The sequence below is a fragment of the Taudactylus pleione genome, unplaced genomic scaffold (assembly GCF_031769625.1).
Source record: "Taudactylus pleione unplaced genomic scaffold, aTauple2 ptg000083l, whole genome shotgun sequence".
Classification (NCBI taxonomy): domain Eukaryota; kingdom Metazoa; phylum Chordata; class Amphibia; order Anura; family Myobatrachidae; genus Taudactylus; species Taudactylus pleione.
Genome location: NW_028284485.1, coordinates 1,297,951 through 1,324,677, shown reverse-complemented (window position 1 = coordinate 1,324,677; position 26,727 = coordinate 1,297,951). Strand labels below are relative to the sequence as shown.

Genomic DNA, 26,727 nt, shown 5'->3' with positions numbered 1-26,727 from the left:
TCCGCACCGAAGGCACGCGTCTGAAAAAATTCATGGGCTGTGGTCTCATGGGAAGAACCCTGTTGTAGTGCTCCATACACATTATGCACACAGTAGTAGTGCTCCTTACACATATGCCCACAGTAGTAGTGCGCCTTGCACATTATGCCCACAGTAGTAGTGCTCCTTACACATTATGCCCACAGTAGTAGTGCTCCTTACACATTATGCACACAGTAGTGCTCCTTACACATTATGCCCACAGTAGTAGTGCTCCTTACACATTATGCCCACAGTAGTAGTGCTCCTTACACATTATGCCCACAGTAGTGCTCCTTACACATTATGCCCACAGTAGTAGTGCTCCTTACACATTATGCCCGCAGTAGTAGTGCTCCTTACATATTATGCCCACAATAGTAGTGCTCCTTACACATTATGCCCACAGTAGTGCTCCTTACACATTATGCCCACAGTAGTAGTGCTCCTTACACATTATGCCCACAGTAGTAGTGCTTCTTACACATTATGCCCACAGTAGTAGCGCGCCTTAAGCATTACGCCCACAGTAGTAGTGCCTCCTTACACATTATGCCAGGGAAACCAAACCGTTTATCTCTACTTTTAATAAGGATTTGTATTACGTAAAGGTGATTATGTTTATTTGTATTTGCAGGGGGAGTGCATTTCAGTCTTATAATTATTACAGCCTTCATTTTCGGCAAATGAAAAAGTCAAAATCTTCTAAATAAAAAACAAAATAAATGTACATAATATGTTATTGACATACTATTTATAGAGAAATAATATTGGCTCACCACATTTTAATCGAGGCTATAATATTGGTGAAAGTAATCCTGATATGCTTCTCCTGCGGCCAGGGGATAAAATCAAATAGATGTTGCCCTGGTGTGCTTCCCTGGGCAGTGCCTGGCCCTGGAGACTCGCACAGCAGGCAGTGTTACTGGCGTTGGTATCTGGCACAGTACTACACTACAGTGAAGAAACTCAATATAAACTACAGCTCCCAGCAAGGGCTGTTTTTTTAACAGTTTAACACTGTCTGCTGTGCGAGTCTCTGAGCCAGGCAATGCCGAGGGCGGCACACCAGGGTGGGTTTCTTATTTGCATGTTGCTGGCGCAACCAAGCCATGGCGCCCTCCACTATGTGGCGCACTACTCAGCCACGTAACCAGCGTATAAGTAAAACTGGCCCTGAATGCAGGTAACCAGAGTCTTGAACAGAAGCCACTGCAGCCAGGATACTGATCTCTAGGGAGAGAAAAGTGTTGTTCTAGCAACAAGCAGTCAGCAGTTTTTGTTTAAATAGGGCACCCTGTGCACAGATAGGCTGACTGCGTCATGGAGTTGCTGGAGACTGGTTTGTCAGGAAGGGTCATGTGATACAGCCCAGGATGGCTGCACCCATGAATCAGAATAGCAGGAACTGCATGCTTACGGATGAGTGACACAGGTCTCATGGATCCCGCAGGTGGCCAGCGGGGACACAGATGGCAGTGACGTGACACCGCTCGACTCGATGACAGGGGCTATGAACCATATGTGTAACAATACGACACTCAAGCTTGTTTTGCTCTAACTTTAAAATACAACAATAAACAAAATATATGTTATTTAAGCATATAAACACAATGTTTTGTGTGTCTCCATTGCCCCAAGTGACTTGAGAAAGAGCAATGAAGACACCTGAAACATTGTGTTTATATGCTTAAGTAAACATACCTTTGGTTTATTATCTTTTAATGTTCGAACAAAACGAACCTGTGTATCTTACTATTTTTATTCTTAAATAGAGTAGAAACCGTTAGGAATTACCTTTATTTCTGCATAAGTTGATCATAAAATGTAGCCTGATCTTCATCTAAGTCATAAGAATAAACTAAAACATTCTTCTTAAACTAACACACATTACAGTATGTGTATTGCAAAAATATCTGTTTGTGAATTTACAGTATGTTAAACATAGAACATGAATGGTATTCATGGAAAAAGCCACTTCTCTCCAAAAAAACATAAGTTTGCACACAGAAAATCTGAATGTTCCACAGCACTCCTAGCAAAATGTTCTGTGGACAGATGAAATGAAAGTTGAATTGTTTGGAAGGAACACAGAAAAATTGCACAGCACACCAGCATCAAAGCTTCATCCCACCTGTAGCATGGTGGGGCTGTATGGTTAGGGGCTGCTTTGCTGTCTCAGGGCCTGAACAGTTTGCACAGAAGGAAAAAGAAATAAAAAAATGTATCAAACATTTTGCAGGAGAATGTAAAGCTAGCTGTCCGCCAATAATGCTCAACAGAAGTTGAGTGATGCAACAGAACAAACCAAAATACAGAAGTAAATCAACAACTGAATGGCTTCACCAGAAGAAAATGTGTCTCCTGAAGTGGCCCTACCAGAGTCAGAACCTCAACCTTATTTAGATGCTTTGGCATGACCTGAAGAAAGACGTTCACACCAGACATCCCAAAAATATTGCTGAACTGAAACAGCTTTGTAGGAAGGAAGGGGGTCCAAAATCCTGACCACTGTGCAGCTCTGACCCACAGCTACAGGAAACTTTTGGTTGAGGATATAGCTGACAAAGAAGGGCCAATCAGTTAATAAATCCAATGATTCACACGGTGCATTCAATAAAGACAACAAAAAGTATAATTTTTGTGTGTTATTTGTTTAAGCAGACTGTGGGCCTGATTCAGAGCCGGACGCTATTTGCGCTCGCTCGTTCAGAAAAAGGGGCCGGCTATTTAAAGTGAGCGCTCGCTCTTTGCGGTCTGTTGACGCCTCTATGTCTGAGCGAGCGAACTAAACATGTGCTCGCTATTTTGTAAAGACGCCCCCTGGCTGCTCGCATCATACGTCATCTCCGCTATTTATTAGATTAATCGAGTACATCGAAAGGCATCTGAACTGCTCGCAGTGCTTGTGGTTGGATTTTCCTACCGCAATCATGCGAACAGTTCAGGCTAAGAAATAACCAAGTGACGTGGTCGATGACGCTGCTTTGTTAATTATGCACACCCTTAAAACGCCCGTTTTGACCATTTGGCACACCTGTGTTCGGATCACCACTCCCCGTTTTCAAGCACCTTCCCCTGTTACCACCCACAAACGCCTCATCCTTCCACTCAAATTAGCAGGCACTCGCTATTTTGCGAGCACTCGATTTTGGACAGCAATGACTGGTTGGCGCATACGCATTACGACCCATACGCATGCGCAGATGTGCGAACATCGCTCGCAGCGAACGAGCGGCCGCTTACGAGCGGCTCTGAATCAGGCCATGTGTTTGTCTATTCTTGTGACTTAAACAAAGATCAGATCACATTTTATTATTCATTTTTGCAGATAGCCAGGTAATTCCAAAGGATTCACATACTTTTCCTTCCCACTGTATAACACACACACTCACATATACAGGGCCGGCGCAGGGTTTCTTGGCACCCTAGGCGTTTCTTCATCCTTACGCCCCCCCCCACACCCTCGATAGCTACACAAGACCTTATACAGTGACCCCAGTAGTGCCGGCAGTAGTGGTCCTTCCTATGCAGTGCCCCCAGTACTGGTCCCCCCATGCAGTGCCCTCAGTAGTGCCCCTTATACAGTGCCTCCAGTAGTGGCCCCCCTAAGCAGTGCCCCCAGTAGTCCCCCACCTATGCAGTGCCCCTTATATAGTGCCCCCAGTAGTAACCCTCCCTTTGCAGTGCCCCCATTAGTGGTTCCCCTGATGCAGTGCTCCTAGTAGTAGTCTCCCCCCCAGCAGTGCCCCCATTAGTAATCCCCCCAGTAGCAGCCCTCCCCCAGCAGTGCCTTTAGTAGTAGTCCCCCCCAGCAGTATCCCCGGCAGCAATCCCTCCCTATGCAGTGCCCCCAGTAGTGGTCCCACCAGTGCAGAGCCTCCAGCAGTAGTAGTCCCCCCAGCAGTGCCCCCCCAGCAGTGCTCCTAGTAGTAGCCCCTCCAGCAGTGCCCCCAACAGTGATCCCCCTATGTAGTGCCCCCAGTAGTAGTCCCCCCAGCAGTGCCCCCAGTAGCAGTCTCCCCCCAGCAGTACCCCTAGTAGTTCTCCCCCTCTATGCAGTGGCCCCCAGTAGTGGTCCCATCAGTGTGCAGTGCCCCCAGTAGTACCCATAACAGCGTCCCTAGTAGTACCCCCAGCAGTGCCCCTAGTAGTAATCCCCCTCTATGCAGTGTCCCCCAGTAGTGGTCCCACCAGCAGTGCCCCCAGTAGTACCCCCAGCAGTGCCCTTAGTAGTACCCCCCCAGCAGTGCCCTTAGTGGTAGCCCCCCCAGTAGTGCCCTTAGTTGTAGTTCCCCACCAGCAGTGCCCTTAGTTGTAGTCCTCCCCCCAGCAGTGCCCTTAGTAGTCCCCCCCAGCACTGCCCTTAGTAGTAGTTTCCCCCAAGCAGTGCCCTTAGTTGTAGTCCACCGCCAAGCAGCAGTGCCCTTAGTAGTAGTCCCCCCCCAGCAGTGCCCTTAGCAGTAGTAGTCCTTACCCCCAGCAGTGCCCTTAGTAATAGTCCCCCCCCAGCAGTGACCTTAGTAGTAGTAGTCCGTCACCTTCCCCCCGACCAGACACACACACAGGAAGAAAAAGAACCTCCACTTACCTTAATCCACGGTCCGGCATCTGCTCCTCCGTCCGGCGTCCTCCCGGTCCTGCCCACTCTGCATGATGGGAGAGACGTCATGACGTCTCTCCCATCACCCACTGTGGGAGCCGGAAGATGGAGCTCATGAGTGAACTCCAGCCCAGCTTTGGCGGTAGGCGCAGCAGCCGATGAAAGTCTGTCTGACTCTCATCAGCTGCTAAAACAAACACACAGCTAAGTGATAGAACTGGCCCTGCACATATGTACTGTATGTATACAGTATAGGGCAGTGGTTCCCATAATGGGTGCCGTGGGACCCTGGGGTGCCACGGGGCACTTGCAAGGGTGCCACGATTTGGTGGTCCAGGACCAAATAAAATTATTTATGATCAGCGCAATAGGCAAAACCAGTGCTTGTGGCTGCCAATCAAAAGATATGTGGACAAACAGAAGCCCATCTCTGTCCATCACCACATAACTGAACCTTAGGATGACAGATAAGCACAGCTGATGTTATTTTAATATTTTTTTCTGACTTTCTCAATAAGAATTTTTTTGCCTAGGGGTACCTTGAAAAAAATGGTTATACTCCAGAGCACCATGATTAAAGAAAGTTTGGGAACCACTGGTATAGGGGAAGATTTATCAAAGCCTGGAGAGAGATAAAGTACTAAACAATCAACATCTAACTGCAATTTTACAGGCTGTGTTTGAAAAATGACAGGAGCTGATTGGTTGGTACTTTTGGGGGAGATGTATGAATGGGTGTTAATTGCAAAATCAATAACTGCACACATTATATGCTGCAATTACCACTTCCCTGAAAGCACGGAAGTGGTCAGAATGACAGGGCTGTTATGCGAGGATACTGCACCAAAGTGGTGTTGCAACACATGACGGTCAGTGGCACTGTCCATTCCAACAACTGCAGCTATCAATTTCAACAGTTGTAGCTGTCATTGCCGCACACACAGCACTATTCCTGGCTGTCGGAATATGCAGCCGGGGATTGTGTTTACAAAAAGAAATAAAGTATTTTTTCCCCAATTAGCCACAGATGCCGATGGGAATTTTTTACTGGCGTATGCGCAGAATCCCTGCAAGCACCGGTAAAAGCAGCCGCAAGAGGGAGAGTGGACCACGCCAGACAGGTGAGATCACACTCTCCCTCTTCAGCAACTGCTTTTATAATACATGCCGTCAGTAAGTGGTCCTGCTTTGCTTCATTAATGGGCTAAGCAGACACATGCCTTGAAAGATCGTTAGCCTCCCGTTCATATATCTACCCCAATATCTCTCTACAATGCTTGATACATAACCCCCAAAGTTCTCATCATCACTGTTATTGTAGAACTGTAGTAAAACATACAATGAAACAAGATGTATTTAACATGCACTAGATCTCACATATGATTCAGTTACTGCACTCATACATTAAACTTTCCAAGCAAATATTTAACTATAATTGCAAAGTAAATGTTATCTAAACACAGCTCTTTTCCCAACCACAATGCACTAAATATATAATATGGAGGACACATACCTATGAGCGTGTGAAAGATAGCAGCCACAATGCCTGCCACGACCATACACAGTACGGCCTTTGTTCGGTCCCTCTTACTGTTCACAAACACGAGACCTACATTCTTGAAGTCACTCATAGGACCCGTGAAAAACTTCATCAGGGAATATGCCAGGCCATAGCTGGCAAGCATCTCGATAGCATCTTCTTTGACGGCAGCTATACCCCGATTTAAAGCCTGTGGAGACAGCATGATGTAAATGAAAGTTCTAAAAACTGAAAACATAGAAATCCCCAATATTTGCTGTTCTTGGATCTTATGCGGCCAATACACGGTGAGATTTTTTACACGATGTGCACGATTTCGATTAATCGTAATGATCAATCTCGCACATCCTGTGTTGTCTCAGTGTGCATACGATGCCAATGCGCATCCCCAAATTCTTCTAGTTGGATCGTAGATCTTACTGCAAAACAGTAAGATCTACGATCTGGAGTACAATTTTAATACAGATCTATGCATCGTACACTTTAATACACTTCTATGCATCGTATTGGGCGATCGTAACGATCAGTCGTACAGCATTTGACCACATCGTATGAGGAATTTCAAGGGAAATCGTACTACACATCTTACCAACTTATCATTGCACCGTGTATGGGGCCCTTAAGTTATGAAAATGTAATTACTAATGACAACCAGAGGAAGGCAGTGTAGTGCAATATAGTGTACAGTAAGATCAGGCTTGGGATTTCCATAATCAAAATATTCCAAAGGGTACACTACAAGTGCCATTATTATATAAAGTAAATGGAGCTTACTAGCAAAGTAAATTTTATTTCTAAGTAATGTTCGGATTAATTTAAAAAGATAATGTAAAAACATAACACATTACCCAGTTTTATTACAGTTTATGCTTTTATCCTTCTTTAATAATCAATGTTTATATATACATATATACTAAGAATTTCCAACATACTGTATGTTGTGATGTGCAACAGTCAATATTTTACCACTTTTGATCTTCAGCAGTGCCATTTCTTTTAGGGGTCTATTTGCTAAGCCTTGGATGGAGATAATGTGAACAGAGATAAGGTGCCAGCCAATCAGCTCCTAACTGCCATGTCACAGGCTGTGTTTGAAAAATGACAGTTAGGAGCTGGTTGGTTGGTACTTTATCTACATCCAAGGCTTAGTAAATAGACTCCTTAGGGATCTATTTACTAAGCTGTGTTAGGCGATAAAGCGAACGGAGGTAAGGTACCAGCCAATCAGCTCCTAACTGCCAAGTCACAGACTGTGTTTGAAAAATGACAGTTAGGAGCTGATTGGCTGATACCTTACCTCCGTTCCCTGTTAAGTTAATAATTAAATAGTCCTGGGGGGATCAATTAGCATGCAGCAAATTACCGTGGCTAATTGAATTACCCCCCTAGTGTACTATATAATTGCAACACCCATGTCATTAAAGAGTCCAACAGCAATTTACAGTATGAAGAGTTATTACCGTCTTTCTGAGGCAGCGTTATACCTAACACAGGTGTTTTACTTTACTGCTTGAGCAACCCCTATAGAAAATGAAGTAACACTGAGTGCACATGAATACCTAACACAAATTGTGTATGTTCCTCAATAAACTGAATGAATGCTACTAAACTTACATTGATACTGTAGAACGATAAATTAAAATAAAGAGCACTTTCATTGCTTTTAAGCTATGTTACATGTGTGCACTAATTGATTGCTATATAGGAAATGTTGGCACAAATGTGTTATTATGAATACTGTAATAAACTGGGTGACATGACATTATACAGCAAAGTTTTGTAACATGTCATGCAGTAAATTTCCTCTGCCTCCTACATGCAAAGTATTGTATTCAGATTCACTAATACAGAGGGAATAAGTCAGCCACAAGTTATGCATTGTAATGATTGACTGTAAAGTCAAGATAAAGTGACTGCACAAAAGAATAAAATGATTGATTTTGCTCATTGCCTGTTGAGTACCTGTCAACGGCTTGAAATGGATGCATTTTGTGTGACAGATATTTGTTCTCATATCATATTTCTCCGGTATAATGAAAATAATTATTCTGTGCAAAATTGCAAGCAATATACCAGTAATTAATTTTTTTATACATTCTGTGAAATATTATGATTATATATCAGTAACCATTTCCTGTTGGTACACAATAAATGGAGTGAGGAGTATCTTTGAACTGACCAACCACTATGAGACAAAGCATTTATGCCTGTGATAGGGCATTGAATTCACAGGAGAACTATCTAATAGGTGGTTCACATGAATAAATATGTCAAAATAACAACTAAAATGTCTGTAATATCAGCCATGATTAGAGCATTTCATACAGATTAGCATAGAAACTGGCCTCCAACACTGAGCTGTCATATTTGCATATACATACAAAGTGCAGCTCAGTTAGATGTAGTGGCAAATAAAAAGCATATATATAAAACAATTCGCTAGGTGTATCCCCTCTCTGACATGCACAGCAGGAGCTGGGTCGTGCCTCAGTAGCCAAGGGCTCCCACTTCAGTGACGGGACAGACAGAGGATCACTGTGCGGGAGCAATGTACGGGGCAAGTATTAAGCATGGAATGGACAGGGCAGAGCAGCAGGCTCACACAGGGCGGGATGCACAACGATCAATTAAGTGGTCAAATTCCCGAAAATGCCCTTTTCGGGCGTTTGACCACATTTCTAACATACACCAAGCTTTGGAAAGCAAAGCATTCTACAGCTTGGAGTCGGTGGGCAACACCATCCTCAGATGACGTTTCCCAACAAAAGCCTAGGGGCGCCTCATCGCAAAGTTCATTGAGAGGGATCTAACTGGATCCCTCGCAGTGTCCTCCGTGACACGCGTGTCCTTCTGTGCATGCACAGAGGGACTTCTGGGTCATTAATCCGGAAGTCCCTCTCTCGCAAAGTACAGTTCTTATCAACTCTTATCGGGATAGCTGTCCTTTGCTATTTTATTCATGCATACCGGCTTTATTTATGCCGGCATTCATGCGATGAGTGGTGGATGCATGCCACCCATAAAGAGTGAGGAAAAGCAAACTGAACATCTTTAGTAAATTATATTGTTAAATCTAGTTTCAGTTGCAGACCAGTTTCAATTACTCACTTAAAATATGTGTCAAGTTCTTTCTTTTTACACACAAAATAATTATACTGTATATCTAACTGTATATGTTTAAAGTTAAATATATAAATTTGGATGAAGTACAATAAAACAACTTTCTGTATGTTTAAATCATATTTTATTATTTCCCATATACTTAAATACTCCTTTTCAATATCACAAGTAGTTGTATATTAGTGTTTATGTACTTTATGAATTTTGCACAATTTCCCACATAACACTGCAAATATTGCACCACAATTTCATGTACGAATATATATTTGATTTTGTAAGTGATCACAGGTTTGTGAACATTTCTTTAGTTTAAGGCTGCCTGTACTTACGACTTGTTTGTTAAATGCTTGTAATAAGAACCTGCTTTTAACTGTAAACTGTTATACCTGCCACTTTGCCACTCTGATTGGTGATCGCTTCAGGACATATGCACACATGGCACCGACAATAATTACAAGCAAGAGGTTATTATGGCTCAGGAAGGCAGCTGAAAGCTTGACTAAATACATTGTGTAGTGAACAGTTTATCTAAACTCTACTATTTGTTTCTAAGGTTACTCCTATATAGCTTGTTGTGTATAAATTGTACCACACTGACCCAGCAAGTCAGTGCATTTAGAATTGAAGCCTTGTGTTGGTACCAACTGCGTATGCGCATTGTATTGGAGGTACCCTTTCTATTTCTTTGTGCAAATAAATCTTTTGGACTTTGGAACTCCAAGTAAGTTGATCGGACTTCCACTCTAATTATATTATAAACTGAAGTAACCGGCGTTGCCCGGGTTTAAATCTTCAAGTTATTAATGTCACGTTCGGGCTATGGTAATCCCCTGTAGGGGTATTAGAAGACGTGGACCCAGGTTGAGAAAGGAATCTTAGGCGAGGGGCCTGGATATATGGCTTCCTTATCCACAACTACTGGATGTTGGCTAGACCTGACCAAAGACGTGGAGTCTAACGTACTGGGAGGTGTTCGCCAGTGACCCCTCCCAGTGGGATTTGGGCTTAAGATGCACCCAGCAAGCAGGTCGCGACCCCTTGCTAAGGTATCCGGCACAAGTGGGAAATGGAAGAACACTATCACAGGGAAAGCACAGAAGAATGATATTGGAAGTTTTGCACTTGGGTGATGTACTGGGTACACATCCTGTTGATCCAGATGCAGGGCTGACACAGAATGGCACTAAGAGATGGTACTCGGATTGTGTATTAAGTACCCACACTGTGGCTTCAGACGCAGGATTGGCACAGGAGAATGTCACTAGGAGTTTGTACTTGGATGGCGTACTAAGTACACACGCTGTGGCTTCAGACGCAGAACTGGCACAGGAGAATGTCACTAGGAGTTTGTACTTAGATGACGTACTGACGTACTGAGTACATGCACTGCGGATCCAGATGCAGAACTGGCACAGGATGATGACACTTTGTAGGTAAACACTAGGAGAGTATCACTGGAAGAAAGGAGCTTGTAACCTGGGATGCTGCAACAGCAAATATACACAGGAAGTAACAACGTTGTACAGGCAATTTCCTATTGTCTGGAGCCCGGCTAAATACCCTAAGGTAGTAGTCCATTGGAGGATAGTGTCAGCTGCAGCGGAGTGAGCACATGGATGTCCCAGCAGAGCCCAGGTATAATCCTCAGCGTCTCACTCACCGCCGCACCTAGCATCTGACTGCTCGAGAGGTCAGGGGAAGCCGGCACTGGTGAGTAACGGCCGATCCCAGGCCGCAACCTGACAATTAAGTTTTATTATATGATGTCGTCCAAATCTATCCAGTGGAAGGCCCAGCACAGGAGCACAGGCTCCCTGGGTCAAAGTTCTGCCCGGTGGACTCCATCGTGAGGTCCAACCAGGACCCCAACCACTCCATTAGGCATCCCATACCAATTGCCACCCCTCTGTGAAGTTTTCGTCCAAATCCATCCAGTGGAAGATCCAGAACAGGCTCCCTGGGTTAAATCTGTGCTGCATTACCTATTCATTGCAGCACAGATTTTATACCTTGAGCTCAGCATTTGGCTCATTAATGGCAAAATTGTGACATGAAACACATGATTTGAAAAGGGGAAGTGGAATAACAATGAGAAATTCTCCATCTGCCTACCACATCAAAACAAATAAATTCATACTGTATACTGATCACAAGAAACTGAAAAGACAGGAAATAATGAAATGTGAGACACTGAAGAGAAACTATTTTAATATATCTTGAGGACATATACAGTATATATATATATTTTTTTTCTTAGTGGGCTGAAAAAATGTTTAAGCATGAAATTTAGGTATCAACACAGGAAACGATTATTGTGACCTACAACAAAACACTCTTTGAGAACCCTGAAGATCCACACTGGAAATTTATAAAGACAAACGATATACATTTTTTCTTTAATTTATGAGTGGTGCTTATAGACATCACAAAAAGAGGAGAAAATGAATAAGTATCCAGTAGTGTTCTGGGGCACTCTAATGGTGCATACACACGGTCAGATTTAAAGGACGATTTAAACGATAACGATATCGTTTATCATTTGAATCGTCCTTTTTTTGCCCCCTCAAACGACCAAACGAGGCGCGGACACGGATGATCGATATCGTCCATCGCCCGTGCATGCAGGCAGGGCTGCCATCAGAATTCGTGGGGCCCGGTACTGAGAAAATAGGCAGGGTCCCCACCAGGGGGGAGGGGTTTGGCAGAGGTGGGTGGAGCTACACCAGAGGGTGGGACACCAATTTGTGCGTAAACCAATTAAAAAAGCCGTAAAGCAGCGTATATATATATATATATATATAATAAAGAGAGGGTCACGAGCGGCACTCACAGGTCTTAGTAGCAATAGTAGTAAATAATGAGACACTACTCCATATAGTTAATCAACTATATGGAGTAGGGTCTGTCTTATTTACTACTAAGACCTGTGAGGAGGGGGCAGGTCAGGGAAGGCTGGCAGGACTAGGGGGGAAGCATAGGGCAAGGAAGAATGGCAGGAAAATGGAGGGTGGAGCAGGCAAGGGGCAGCTGGCTGGACTGGGGGGGGGTAGTAGTAGGGTACCTGCCCAGGTGGCTCTCGGCCCAGGTGGCTCTCGTAGTAGTGCGGCATCCATGCATCGGCATTTCAAATATGGCGCGGCTGTGAGCCAATCACAGCTTGCGGACCAGCAGCCAATCGGAGAAGACAACAGCTGTAGAGAAAGACGAAATGGGTCGTCAATGGAGAGGCCCAGAAATTAGGCGTACCATGCCCACCATGGCCAATCTGGCGCAACGAGGATCACCATGCCTCCCTCTAGCTTGAACATGCTGAGAAGTCGCGGGATCATCAAGAAAGGAGGAAATGAATGGAAACTATCACCTAACTGCCAGAGCGTCTACCAGAGCATCTAGATCCCTTGTGCGGAAGCAGTATCTTGGCAACTGGCGGTCGTGTTGAGACACGATCATATCTATATCTTGTAGGCCCCAACAGCAGACCAGTAGCAGGAAGACGTCTGGAGGCAGAGCCCACTTGCCAGAATGCACGTCTTGGTGGCTTAGGAAGACCGCTCCCCAATTCTGCTCTCCGGGGATGAAGATTGCTGACAGAGATGCAAGATGATGCTTTGCCCAGTGGAAGCTGACCTGCTTCATGGTGCCGCTACTGTCTCCCTGGTGGCTTATGTAGGCGACGACAGTTGCGTTGTCCAACTGTACATCGACCGGACAACTCTGAAGGAGAGACTGCGTCTGGCAAAGCGCTCTGAACAATGCTTGGAGCCCCAGGACGTTGATGGACAGTCAACTCTCTTGAGACATCCATTTACCCTGAAACGTCTGATGACACATCACCACCTCCCACCCTCTGAGACCTGCGTCAATGATGAGTAGAACTCAGTCCTAGATTCAATAGGGATGAGCACTGCCCAGGTGGGACCGATCGAACCACCACATGAGAGATGAACGTCCAAAGAGAGAATGAGCATTCTGCACCTTGAGGTTAAATGACGAGGTGCAGACGAGACTCTATCATGTCGAAGGTGGAGACCAGGGAACCCAGGATCTGCAGTGCACTGACACCCAGCAGTGGCTTAGGAATGTGCGAATCTGAGACTGCAGAGACAGTATCTTGTCTGCAGGAAGGAAGACCCACTGAGTCCTAGAATCTAGTAGAGCCCCTAAATGTAGCCTCACCTGTGAAGGCGTCAAGGTGGATTTCCATCAATTGATGATCCACCCGTGTTACTGCAGAAGATCCGCCATCAGACGGATGTGGTCTCACAGAACATCTGGAGACTGGGCCAGGAGAACGAGGTCGTCCAGATAGGATAGGATGCGGACGCCCCTGCATCGAAAGTGCGCAGCCATGACCTTAGTGAAAACATGAGGAGCTGTGGTCAGCCCAAATGTCAAAGATCAGAACTTTCTAACTGACTCCGGCAGGACCTAGTGACCGCAGAGTGAGCCAACCTTGTCAGGATACTGAGTGGAGGCAACGCAGGAGTGCACTCCTTCCAACAAAAGGAAAGTTGGAGGAGGTGGGGCCGATTTGTGTCCATCCACTCCACAGACATATGTCTAGTGAGGTTTCATTGGGACTGTCAGATGTGGAACTGAATGAGCGAGGGTGGGATTTATCATTACTAATAATGCGGTAAAACAACAATACGTATGAATCTCCATATGTATAACATAGTTCCTCGCAACTGCAAGCCCCATAGAATTTTATGGCTGCGATGTGCTCATATGTATAAAACTCTGGAGCCCAATAGGCAACACCATGATCACCATCTATAGACAATGTTGTCTGTAAAAGCCTATGGATTTCTTTTTGAATGGAGTCACCGGAGAGGGATCCAAAGATTCCCTATCTGTCCACCCCCCCCCTTCCCCCTACGGCTTCCGCATACACTGGCTGAGGGACAGGTAGGACTCCTGGGTCATAAAACTGGAAGTCAGTACTGTGTCGGAATTGCTATCCTGGGGTGTAAGTATTCATTCACACCGGAGTAAAAAAAACTCCAGCATGCATGCGAATAGACAAGTAGCAACACCAACGGCTCCACAGAAGCCACAATGCATCTCTTCTAGTGTCCAACTTAGCTGTGTGAACTATTGATGATTATGTTGGTAGATATGACCACCAAAACAGGGCTTTGTTTATTTAAATTACTTTTATTTTTCCCAAATATGTCAGTTACACAAATTTGGTTTAGCAATAGTCAAACAAATTTAACTGAACCAGTTTTTCTCATCTATGCCTGTGTGTAAGGTACCATACCTCATACCCACTGGTATTTTACTAGCATTTTAAAGCTCTCTGCAGGCTTTCCAATGTGTATGCGTATAGTAAACAAGTAGCATAAAAAATTGTGATTAAGCCCTATCCTAGGAGACTTCATTAGAATATAACTTTGCATTGGTGCCACTGTATAACACTGCATTACAGCTAAATCTGTTAAGCATATTCCAAAAGTGAAGACTTGTTTATTTGCATATTTTAAATTGTTAATATAATGTAGAGCACAGATTATGCTGCCTTGGGCATTGGTAATGAATACTATAGAAATGGGAAGGGGGGGTACAGCGCTCTAGGTTAATCTGTCAGTGTCCTTAGCAGCTCCACATACAGAGGTATCCCTGCCTCTGTTTAGACAAAATTACATGAATAAATATAACGGGGTGTGTTTTGGGGCACTTAAAGTTATCTGATGATTTAACTATGTGCTGTATCTTTGATTATTTTATCAGTGTGTAAAGGTGTTACAGTCCTATATATATATATTGGTAATGATTGGTATTGGTAATGAATACGCCATTGTTTAATATACCCCACACGCTTATAACTCATATCTAACATCCCCTCTTCCACTAGTGCATATATTTAAGTGATTATAGGACTATACAAGTAAACAACAAAAAATATTATTTAAAAGGATGAGTAATTCTAATTTACTTTAAACCATATTTATGCTGTTCACTGAATGGCATGTGCCCAGTTGGCCTGCTAAAACATCAATATCATCAGTTAAAATAAGCAAAACCTTAACGCAGGTAAAACCACAGCAATATACAATTTCACATAAGACATTTAGACAAATGAAAATAGTGTCACACAGAAGACAGCATGACACAAAAAATCATAAACACAACCACGAACATTTTATTATGTTCCCCTAAACCTGTCTGAGCTGGAGAAATCCATCTGTCAATGTTACTGTCTGTATATCACAGACATTGTTATTGATGTACTGAGCCATTTTATAATGTAGCCCTGTCTACACTCCAAGAAAAACGTCTTGAAGCTCAAGATATTTTGACAGAGGTGCAGGATAAAATGTAATGTACTAATATAAAGCATTTGTTATATCTCATTATTCTCAGAATGTCAAGAACATAAATCGTGATTAGAGCTCCTCATACAACAAAACACTGCCAGCAATAGTTAATCTGGGTATACGATATATATGATGTAAACACTGTCACATGTTGATAAAGAATTTATTTATTCACTAGTATACAACTAAAATCTTAAACAATTAACTCTTTCAGGATCCGTACAGTTAACAGGTTGAGCTTGAGCTGAGGGGCGGGATACACTGGCTTGGGACACACAAGGGGTCCAGTTTTTAGCAGTGAGAATCACTCTGGCTCCAGAACTGCAAAGACAAGTTTTTGTATATGCGCAGTCTGTCTGAATCTCTGTGTGTCTTTGTGTGTTTGTAAATGATGCAAATCGTGTCGTTTAGCCCCGCCCCCTCATCACGGACCTGCACATTCCCCAATTAATCTCCCCATTCTGCCCACTTCACTAGCAACTGGGCAGGATGCGGGAGATCTGCCTACACTTCCAGGAGTGTGGGGGCTACCTGAAAAATCGAGAGCCTCCCGCGACTTCCGGGCATATAGGCATGTATGATTTAACCTAACCTCTCCTTGAAAGAAGAATTTTAAAAATATATGTCAACGTCTAATTAAAAAAAACTGAAGGTTGTGAACAACAGTTTTAATATGTTATGAATAAAACAATAAACCTTTTCGGTTCGGCCTCCTTTATTAAAAGCTTCTCTATAATGTCAGTTCTTGCAGGAGCAGCCACAAGCCCCATGAGCTCACAACCCCATGATATCACAGCCCATTTTTTAAAGTGTTACAACAATGCACATCAAACACATATACCCATGCAGTGTATGTATTGCTATCAGGTTTCTCTAAAATAAACGTGAAAAACCCCTCTAATACAGAAGGTACAACTCTCCATCTAGTTTGAGAACACAAACTGCTAAAAACACACACAGACAAAAACATAACATAGGCACACACATTGAAGAAGCACCGAGATTCAGAGATGAATTTGCAATCAGCCAATCTGAAGCAGTTTAGTAAAGCTGGCAACCAACATCAGCGACTATTTGCATCTGTCAAACAGATGCATCTGCACATTATACGGCTTTGACAGATGTATATACTGTAAGTCTCTATGCTGAACTGCGTTTGTTAGGAATAACACAAACACCCCTGTACTGTATAAGGAGTGCATTAGTCAGCCACTTCCGTATTTGGGGTCAGTTTGTAAATTCTTCGTAGTGACTGTTAAATTGTTAGTTACAGTAGTGTGAGGTGATTTACTGTATATTGATAATTTCTTCTTTATTAGAATTGTTATTATTATTATTATTTTCCAGTCTTTTAGCAACTAAGGAACTGCACTGTCAATAAATCCTTCCAATGAACATACAGTACTGTAGTAATTAATAGACTCTATTAAATGCCGTCACTGGATGCTTTCTACAAATACTGTATGCTTTACTGGTTTGGGAAGCTGGTATGCAAATCATGCATTTGATGCCAACCTACTGTAGGAATCGTGGTTTTCACATTATTCATTAATATTGAGACCTTCTCAGCACTGGTTTATTGTAAAAATGAGCATAACAAATTTTTCAAATCTCATACTCTGCACCTTTGCAAAGTTAAATAATGTGGGGGGGCGGCGGTATGGGTAACAGGATTATGTGGAACTACTGGTATCTGCAATTCATAAGCAGGTTAGGTTATTATACTGGAACTTGTAGAACTATAAGTGTCAGCATATCCAAGGAAACTAGAGAAAAGTCCTGTAATCACAACACTATCCCAACATGTAATTTGCCACTTTATTAAACTAATTAGACAGGGATCCTTTTCTTATTTTCTATGTAAAACTATAGGGTAAAAGAAACACTGGTAGAAGACACTGAAGTGCTCCTTGCGGATCCCCAATGTAAATTATAGTCCAGACTGGCATTGCTCCGATTGGTTGCAGCATGAGAAAGCCAATTGATTAGCGGAGTCTAGACTTCACATCGCATCACTGCTCATTTCTTTTGCAGACAGTAGAGCACCCATTAGTACTGCCAACATTCACTTGTATTGACTGAGCACAGTTTGGTGCAAAATATGGAGCTGATGCAGTGGAGCTGATGCAGAGTGAGTACTATTACAGTTTGTGTACAGTAAATTGCACAAAATCACGGCACACACATATGCGCCTACGAAGACTTGCATCATTCTGGCATTTACTCCTGACTGTAAATCAAATGTAGACCGTGCTATTGCTGACAATTCACCAATTGATAAATTACACTTGAATGATCACAGGCAGGCTTCTCTGTATCATGTAACAATTTATTATACAGAAATTCTAAAAATGTAAACATGTAGATAAATTGTAGCAAATATTGTTAATACCTATGGATAGTGATATTAGCAACATATAATCCCAGTGCTTCCTATCCAATTAACCATTCTCATCAGCAGATTCAAACTTTTAAATCAACACACTCCTATTAATTTGTCCAGACTGACTGTCCCAAATTTTTCTTAATAATAGATATACAGTCAGGTGCATAAATATTGGGACATTGACAGAATTTTCATATTTTGGCCTCTATTCACCACCACAATGGCTTTGAAATTAAACAAACAAGATGTGCTTTAACTGCAGACTTTCAGATTTAATTTGAGGGCAATTACATCCAAATCAGGTGAACGGTGTAGGAATTACAACGGTTTCTATATGTGCCTCCCACTTTTTAAGGGGCCAAAAGTAATGGGACTATCAACTCAAAAGCTATTTCATGGGCAGGTGTGGGCTATTCCCTCGTTATTTCATTATCAACTAAGCAGGTAAAAGGTCTGGAGTTGATTCTAGGTGTGACATTTGCATTTGGAATCAGTTGCTGTTGACTCTCAATATGAGATCCAAAGAGCTGTCACTATCAGTGAAGCAAGCCATCATTAGGCTGAAAAATCAAAACAAACCCATCAGAGAGATAGCAAAAACATTATGTGTGGCCAAATCAACTGTTTGGAACATTCTTAAAAAGAAAGAATGCACCGGAGAGCTCAGCAACACCAAAACACCTGGAGGAACACGGAAAACAACTGTGGTGGATGACAGAAGAATTATTTCCCTGGTGAAGAAAAACCCCTTCACAACAGTTGGCCAAATCAAGAACACTCTCAAGGAGGTAGGTGTATATGTGTCAAAGTCAACAATCAAGAGAAGACTTCACAAGAGTGAATATAGAGGGTTCACCAAAACATGTAAACCATTGGTGAGCCTCAAAAACAGGAAGACCAGATTAGAGTTTGCCAACCAACATCTAAAAAAGCCATTACAGTTCTGGAACAACATCCTATGGACAGATGAGACAAAGATCAACTTGTACCAGAGTGATGGGAAGAGAAGAGAAGGAAAGGAGCTGCTCATGATCCAAAACATACCACCTCATCAGTGAAGCATGGTGGTGGTAGTATCATGGCGTGGGCATGTATGGCTGCCAATGGAACTGGTTCCCTTGTATTTATGGATGATGTGACTGCTGACAAAAGCAACAGAATGAATTCTAAAGTGTTTCGGGCAATATTATATGCTCATATTCAGTCAAATGCTATAGAACTCATTGGATGGCGCTTCACAGTGCAGATGGACAATGACCCGAAGCATACTGCAAAAGCAACCAAAGAGATTTTTATGGCTAAAAAGTGGAATGTTATGCAATGGCCAAGTCAATCCCCTGACCTGAATCCGATTGAGCATGCATTTCACTTGATGAAGACAAAACTGAAGGAAAAATGCCCCAAGAACAAGCAGGAACTGAAGACATTTGCAGTAGAGGCCTGGCAGAGAATCACCAGGGATGAAACCCAGTGTCTGGTGATGTCTATGTGTTCCAGACTTCAGGCTGTAATTGCCTGCAAAGGATTTGCAACAAAGTATTAAAAAGTGAAAGTTATATTTAGGATTGTTTAGTTTGTCCCATTACTTTTGGCCCCTTACAAAATGGGAGACACATATAGAAACCGTTGTAATTCCTACACCGTTCACCTGATTTGGATGTAATTACCCTCAAATTAAATCTGAAAGTCTGCAGTTAAAGCACATCTTGTTTGTTTCATTGCAAAGCCATTGTGGTGGTGAATAGAGGCCAAAATATGAAAATTCTGTCAATGTCCCAATATTTATGCACCTGACTGTATATACTGCAGTATTTCACAATGGATATTGTTTGGAATTCCTCAGTTACTCCATGGGATATCTTTCCAGTAAATGTCCAGTTTATTAATACAGGCTGGTGCTTGTAGTGTGCCAGTTCAGCAACATTCCACAGAGTTTAATTAGCCATGACCATATGTATAAATATCAACAGAGTCTATGGTCAATTATTAAATTTGTAAATGACCAATATGATAATATATCTGTCCCAGTTGGTCGTGGACTTAATTCATAGATGCCCATTGTACATCGGGCCCCTGCAGCAAATAGAATGGTAAGTTCACCTTCCTTGTGAGATTATAGCTGTGGGTCCCAGTGTGCTGCGTCCCGGCTCTCTGTGTCTTGGCTGGTAACGCTGTACGAGGATCGAGGACAGCCGTCCGGCATGTGTAAAATTCTGGGTGAATAACTTAATGGTTACTACTTCCGCCTTCTCCTGGAGTGCACAGCCTATTGGTGTTAAAGGGCTGCCACTGGGAGATACAAATGAATCGCTGATTGTAATAGAGGGATAGGTTATTCCTAGGTAGTTAGGTGAAAAAGGATTTCCCCATCGACGCGTTTTACTCGCACCTTGGAGCTCTTTCAAGACAGGGATATCCAGATAGCATGCCATCATATATATAGAGAAGTTTTAAATTGCACATTATCTGTCAGCTGAGTTTTTCTAATTGGTTGGATTCCAATCTCCTCATGTTTCAATTAATTCAGAAAAACCTGCATTCACAATTTTGTTTCCTATAGAATCAAAATATATTTTATATATATATACACACACACATATACAGTATATGGGTTGGTTGATTTAATTAAATTATTCAAACATAATGGAAACTCTCTATCACTTGTATAAATAATATTGAGAAAATGTTTCTGTATATTATTACTCTGCAAAACTAAATTTTATATACACCCTTCATAACTATAGAACTAAAAATAAATATAAAAATAATATTTTATATAATATACTAGTATAAATACTTACAAAATATAACAAAAATTATACAGATATATACATATAATTATAAATACACTTGCACTTGGTTGTTTTGCTATTGGGAACTGCTGCTATATGGTTGCTGAGTCTTGATAAAGATCCTGGATTGGGATCGAAACGTCGACTGGACTGAACCTTTGCACCTTGATGCTATGGGTATTCTAAACCTTTTTTTGCATATATAAACAAGCCTTTTTATACACTTGGCGAGTGCCGATTATTTTTTCTACATACATATAAATACAGATATATATAACATCCTTAAAGACACACAGGGCAGAATTCAATTGTTTTTGCGGCCCGCATCTCCCGTCTAAAGTGACAGGAGTTTGCGGGCCGCTATCCAATTGTTCCACATTTTCGTGCTGATCGCGCCCAAAGTGGTTGGGTTTAGCCGCGTAAAGCAGCTAAACCCGACCAAAGTGCTGGGCGCGATCGTGAAAAGTGATGTTTGGGCGCCCAAACATGTCACTTTTCGCACATTTCAGCTCTCACCCCCCCTGGGGCTGCGAGCTGAAATGTAGCACTGTCGCTAGTCTTGCGCCACATGGCCTATTGAGGACACATCTGTATGTGGGGTGAAATTATAGTATAGTAAGGGTATGTTTGTACAATTGCAAACAGTTGCAGATACCCCTGAAAAAGCCATATTATTTGTGGGTGGTCAAGGATAGGTGCAAATATAGAACGATGGTCGTCAGCACTAGTGACCCGCTTGTAATTGGCTAGTTGTGACTGCATTACTAACCCAGATAGGTGTTTTATTTGTTGCTTGGACATACAGTATATACTATACTTACCTACTTTTGGTTTCTCCTCTCCAGGAGATGCTTCTGACCACTTTGGAGGCGGGGTCTGACTATTCACGTCATTCGCGACATTTAAGCCCCACCCCCTGCAAACAGACTCGTGATTACCAGTATTATCTCCTCACCCTCCTCACTTCATTAGGAAGTGGACGGGATGCGGGAGATCCACAGACTCTTCCAGATGTGCAATGGACTTTCTAGAAAAATTGAGTCCGAGAGAATATGACATAGAATATACATTTGGGTGTGGCTTTTAGCAATGTATTACATGAGACGGAGAGTTTTATCTGCGGTATTAGAGAGGCAGTTTAAGTCTTATTGAAACTTAATAGCGAATGCACATTTCGCATTAAAATGAACAGTTACATTGTTGAAAGTGTATGTGACATATTCCTGGCGTGAGATGGTCACATGTACTTCTAGCACCACCCTGCATAAAACTTTTCATGCATTCAATGGGGCTGGTACTGATGTGAATGACCAAATATTCTCTGAAAACTGCTGCTGAATATGCATGCCCTATATAAATAATTATAATAAATAAATAAAAATATGTCTCGGCATATGGGTTTCAAATGCTATATTTTCACGTGCATTTTTGTTGTTTTTTGTTAATTACATCCAGATTTGCAACCAACAGGCCCTGGGTTGATTATTTATACCCTTTTCAGACAGAGAAAAGGACCCGGTCCTTTTCTGTGCAAAATCGTCCCGGGTTACAATTCCCCAGACTTCGACCCTGGTCCCGGGAACTGCAACTCGGGTTGACCCTTTCTCACAGAAGAAGGACCCGAGCTGACCCAGCAAATTACCGGTTCGAAATGCTTGACCCGGCAATTTCATCTTCTGTCTGAAAGTTGGCACTGGGAACCGACCTGTGCTCCAAAAGCCAGGTCAAAGCTGGGTCGAAGCCCCGGCTTCTGCATGAAAGCAGCATTACTGTAACTCACATTTCAGAATGTCTCAACATGTCACAAGCTAAAACCTTTATTATTGAATGTTAAAGTTGGATATAGAACTTATTTAACTGAGAGTAATGTAAATCAAATGCTGAAATTCAGGCTGTTCTAGCTGCAGAATCAGACCATGTATATTACAGAAATTAAAAAATAAACAATTTATGCAGTATATGCTGTATTGGAGGCAGGGCCAGTGCTAGGGTGTTCAGCCTTCCCTGCAAACTATAAAATTTGCACCCTCCCATATTTAATAAAGGGACAGCGTACGCCAAAGGCGTGTGTTGTAAAAAAGGGGCATGATCTCACAAGAAAGCATCATGGCCAAACAATAGTACCCCCAATTCAAATTATGCCACACAGTAGCACAATCTTATTCACATTACACTGCACATAGTGCCCCTGATTTACATTACACCACATGTAGTGCCCCTGATTCACATTACACCACATAGTAGTGTCCCTTATTCACGTTACTACACACAGGCCCCTTATACACAATGGCCCTGATTCAGAGTCGGACGCTCTGACCAGAGCGCTCGCTCTGAATCAGGGCCGTCCTATTTAAATGTGGAGCGGCCTTTTGGACGCTCGCATAGCTGTGGGTTATCACCCACAGCTTATGCGAGCGTCCATGATGATGGTCGCGATGGTCAAGACCATCGCGATCATCAGGCTTGCGACGAGATTCTGCGGTAGGGTCTCGTGGCTGCAAGCCCTGGAGTGATTTTGGCTCTATCAGAGCCAAAATCACTCCCACTGACATCACTAGTGATGTCAGTGGGGCCGGACCCAGATGGTAGGCGTTCCTATGGGAACGCCTCCGTCTGGCAGCCACGCCCCCGGCACGCCCACCAAAGGGGGCGTGCTGTCAGTCACCATCGACAGCACGCCCCCTTTGGTGCGAGACCCGGAGCGACAGCTTGGCTGTCGCTGTCCGGGTCTCGCGCATGCGCACGACGGAGCTCCCTCCGTCGTGCGCATGCGCATTGGGGTAACATCGACCCACTTGCGAGCGTCCTGCGCTCGCGAGCGGGTCTGAATGAGACCCAATGTCCACAGTAGTGCCCTGTACAGGCAATGCCCACAGTAGTAGTGCCCCTTACACGCAATGCCCACAGTAGTAGTGGCCCTTCCACAGAATGCCCACAGTAGTAGTGCCCCTTACACAGAATGCCCTCAGTAGTAGTGCCCCTTATGCAATGCCCACAGTAGTAGTGCCCCTTACATGCAATACCCACAGAAGTAGTGCCCCCTATACAATGCCCACAGTAGAGTGCCCCTTACATGCAAAGCCCACAGTAGTAGCGCCCCTTACATGCAATGCCCACAGTAGTAGTGACCCTTACATGCAATGCCCATAGAAGTAGTGCCCCTATACAATGCCCACAGTAGTAGTGCCCCCTATACAATGCCCGCAGTAGAGTGCCCCGTATAGAATGCCCACAGAAATAATGCCCCTTACACATAAAGACACACAGACACACAACACTGACTTCCCGCATCTGCACCCGCTGCCGTCCGACAGCTCCTCGCGCTCGGCACTGTGGGAGAGACATCATGACATGTCTCCCTACAACCACTGTGGGAGCTGGAAGGCGGAGCTCAGGCGTAAGCTTCAGCCTCTGGCTGCAGGGAGGGAGCTGCCGGGCACACAAAACAAAATCTCAGCGGACGCCCGGCAAATGAAGAAGGCGACGGCGGCACCTCTAAAGCCAGGAGCCTTCCTGTTATGCAGGGCTTACTGAGCATATCGTGCCGGCTCTGATTGGAGGAATGAGGAGGAATGTTTCAGTGTTATACAGCCTTATCGTGTTATATTACCTTATCGTAATATCTACAGGTTTTGTAATATTGTCTTTATACTTCAGGTAGTATAAAGAAGTACAGTAAAAGCATTAATAGCTAGACCTGCAGATTTTGCCCTGTACAGAGAATGTATTGTGCATCTCTATCTTTATGCCCTTCAGATAATTAATGACTATAGCTGGTCTCAACCCTATCATTGAAATATTACAGTAAAGCTTTCTCAAGATGACATTCTGTGTGAACAGACTGTAGTATTCTCTACTAACCAGCTCTATTATGTTTTTGTCCATTCACAGCATAAAGAATGCACACATACTGAGCTCCTGATCTGGGAGAGAGCCAGCTGAGAGCAAATGCCAGCTTAAAGATCCTGTGCAAATCTCATCTCCTTAGCACAGATTCATTTCAGCCAGGTGATGATCTTAGGGGAATGCACTGCTAATGGAACAATGGCTTTTAGTTCAAGAGATTCACTCTGCAAAACTTTCTACGTTTGTATATTTGATGTTGTAACCATATGAAAATAAATGAACAGTAAAAGCACAATGACACTATAGAAAATATAATTAAAACACACACATATGAGCATCAAGTGTTGTATTCAGTGTTAAAAAGTACTTAGCAGCAATAGGAATATACAGACATTCTTACCATGTCAGTATTGTCTCAACAGCTTGATGTTCTGAATATAAAAATACGAAAGAGTAGCAATCCTACTCTGAAGAAACCACACTGAGAGGGAAGAAACCTGCACCTGCAGGGAAGCAAGGCGAAGACCGTGATCTAAGCCCGCCTGTAGGAAAGCCAAAACCCTGGATATCCCAAACACCTGAGGATCATAGGCCTTCATTCAGAGGCGGCCGTACGGTCTACAACCGCACGGCTGCCTCGATGTTTGTCAAGTGCGCATGCGCACGAGGGAGCCGGCTCCTTCGTGCGCATTCGTGAGACCCGCTACGTCCGACAGCGCCGGTCGTAGCGGGTCTCTTTCCAAAGGGAGCGAACTGTCGATGTTGATTGACAGCTCGCCCCGTTTGGAAGGCGGGCCGGGGGGTGGCAGCCCAAACGGAGGCGTTCCCATGGACAGAGCCAGAAGCTCTCCGAGGCTTACGACAAGTGAGACCCTACCCTAGGGTCTCGTCGTAAGCCCCGATGGTCGCGATGGTCTCTGACCATCTCGACCATCACCCTAGCGGTCGTTAGAGCTGTGGGTGTAAAGCCACAGCCTAACGACCGAAACAGAGGCGGGCGGTCAGGATGCAGGCGGCCGCCCAGTTTCTGAGCAACCGCTTGCATCCTCCGACCGCCTCTGAATGAGGCCCATAGCCTCTAGGGTGACACCATTCAAAGAAAGTATGCCACACCCTGTGGTAAATTCTTGCAGAAGCCGGCTTCTGAGCATGGTGTTAACTACAGAGATGGAAAAACCCCAGGACCTTAAGAGGGCAGTCTCAACAGCCATGCCGTCAAAGACAGACGACTCAGGTCCAGATAATGGCAAGGACCTTGAGACAACAGGTCCGGACGTTGAGGCAACAGCATCGGAATGTCTATGGAGAGACTCCGAAGATCTGAGTACCAGTGACGTCTGGGCAACACTGGAGCTATCAGCAGGAGCGTGCTGCCTTCTTGCTGGAATTTTTGTAGTACTCCAGGAAGAAGTGAGATGGCTGAGAAAGTCTGCTTCCAAGTTGAGGACTCCTGGTATGAACACTGCCGAAATGGCAGGGAGATTGCCTTCCACCCAAGCCAGAATGCGGGACACCTCTGTCAGTGCCGCCTGACTTCGGGTTCCTCCTTGGCGGTTTATGTAAGCCACCATGGTGGCGTTGTCCGACCGTACCTGCACAGGTTTTCAGTGAGAACATGCCTTGCCTGTTGGAGAGCTTTGAATACTGCCAGAAGTTCCAAGATGTTTATTGGAAGCGCAGATTCTGCTGGTGTCCACCTTCCCTGGAACAAATGTGGACCCATCACTGCTCCCCAGCCTCGGAGACTGGCGTCCGTCATCAGAAGGATCCAGTCCGCAATCCAAAGGGGCGCCCCTTGTTTAGGTGAGCCTGCTGCAGCCACCAGGCCAGAGACAGACGTACCTCCAGGAAAAGCACTATTGTCTGTGTCTTTATCCGATGGGGCAACCCATTCCATCTGGAGAGGATCAATTTCTGCAGAGGTCTGGAGTGAAACTGGGCACACTCTACCATGTCGAACATCGACACCATGGAGCCCAGTAACCTCATTGCCGAGTGAGTAGACACTCGGCGACCTGCAGGCAACTGCGTACCTTTGCCTGTAATGCAGAGATCTTTTCCTCCGTCACAAAGATCCTCTGATGTTGGGAGTCCAACAGGGC

At 43.9% G+C, this 26,727-nt stretch overlaps 1 protein-coding gene across 1 annotated transcript in view; it reads right to left on the bottom strand.

The window, feature by feature from the left end:
* The window catches only part of ANKH (ANKH inorganic pyrophosphate transport regulator), a 140,768-nt gene that overhangs the window by 43,901 nt on the left and 70,140 nt on the right, over window positions 1-26,727 (bottom strand). Inside the window, exon 2 of the mRNA XM_088468258.1 lies at window positions 6,135-6,351. Coding sequence (XP_088324384.1) covers window positions 6,135-6,351 — 217 coding nt within the window. The remainder of the gene's footprint in view (window positions 1-6,134; window positions 6,352-26,727) is intronic.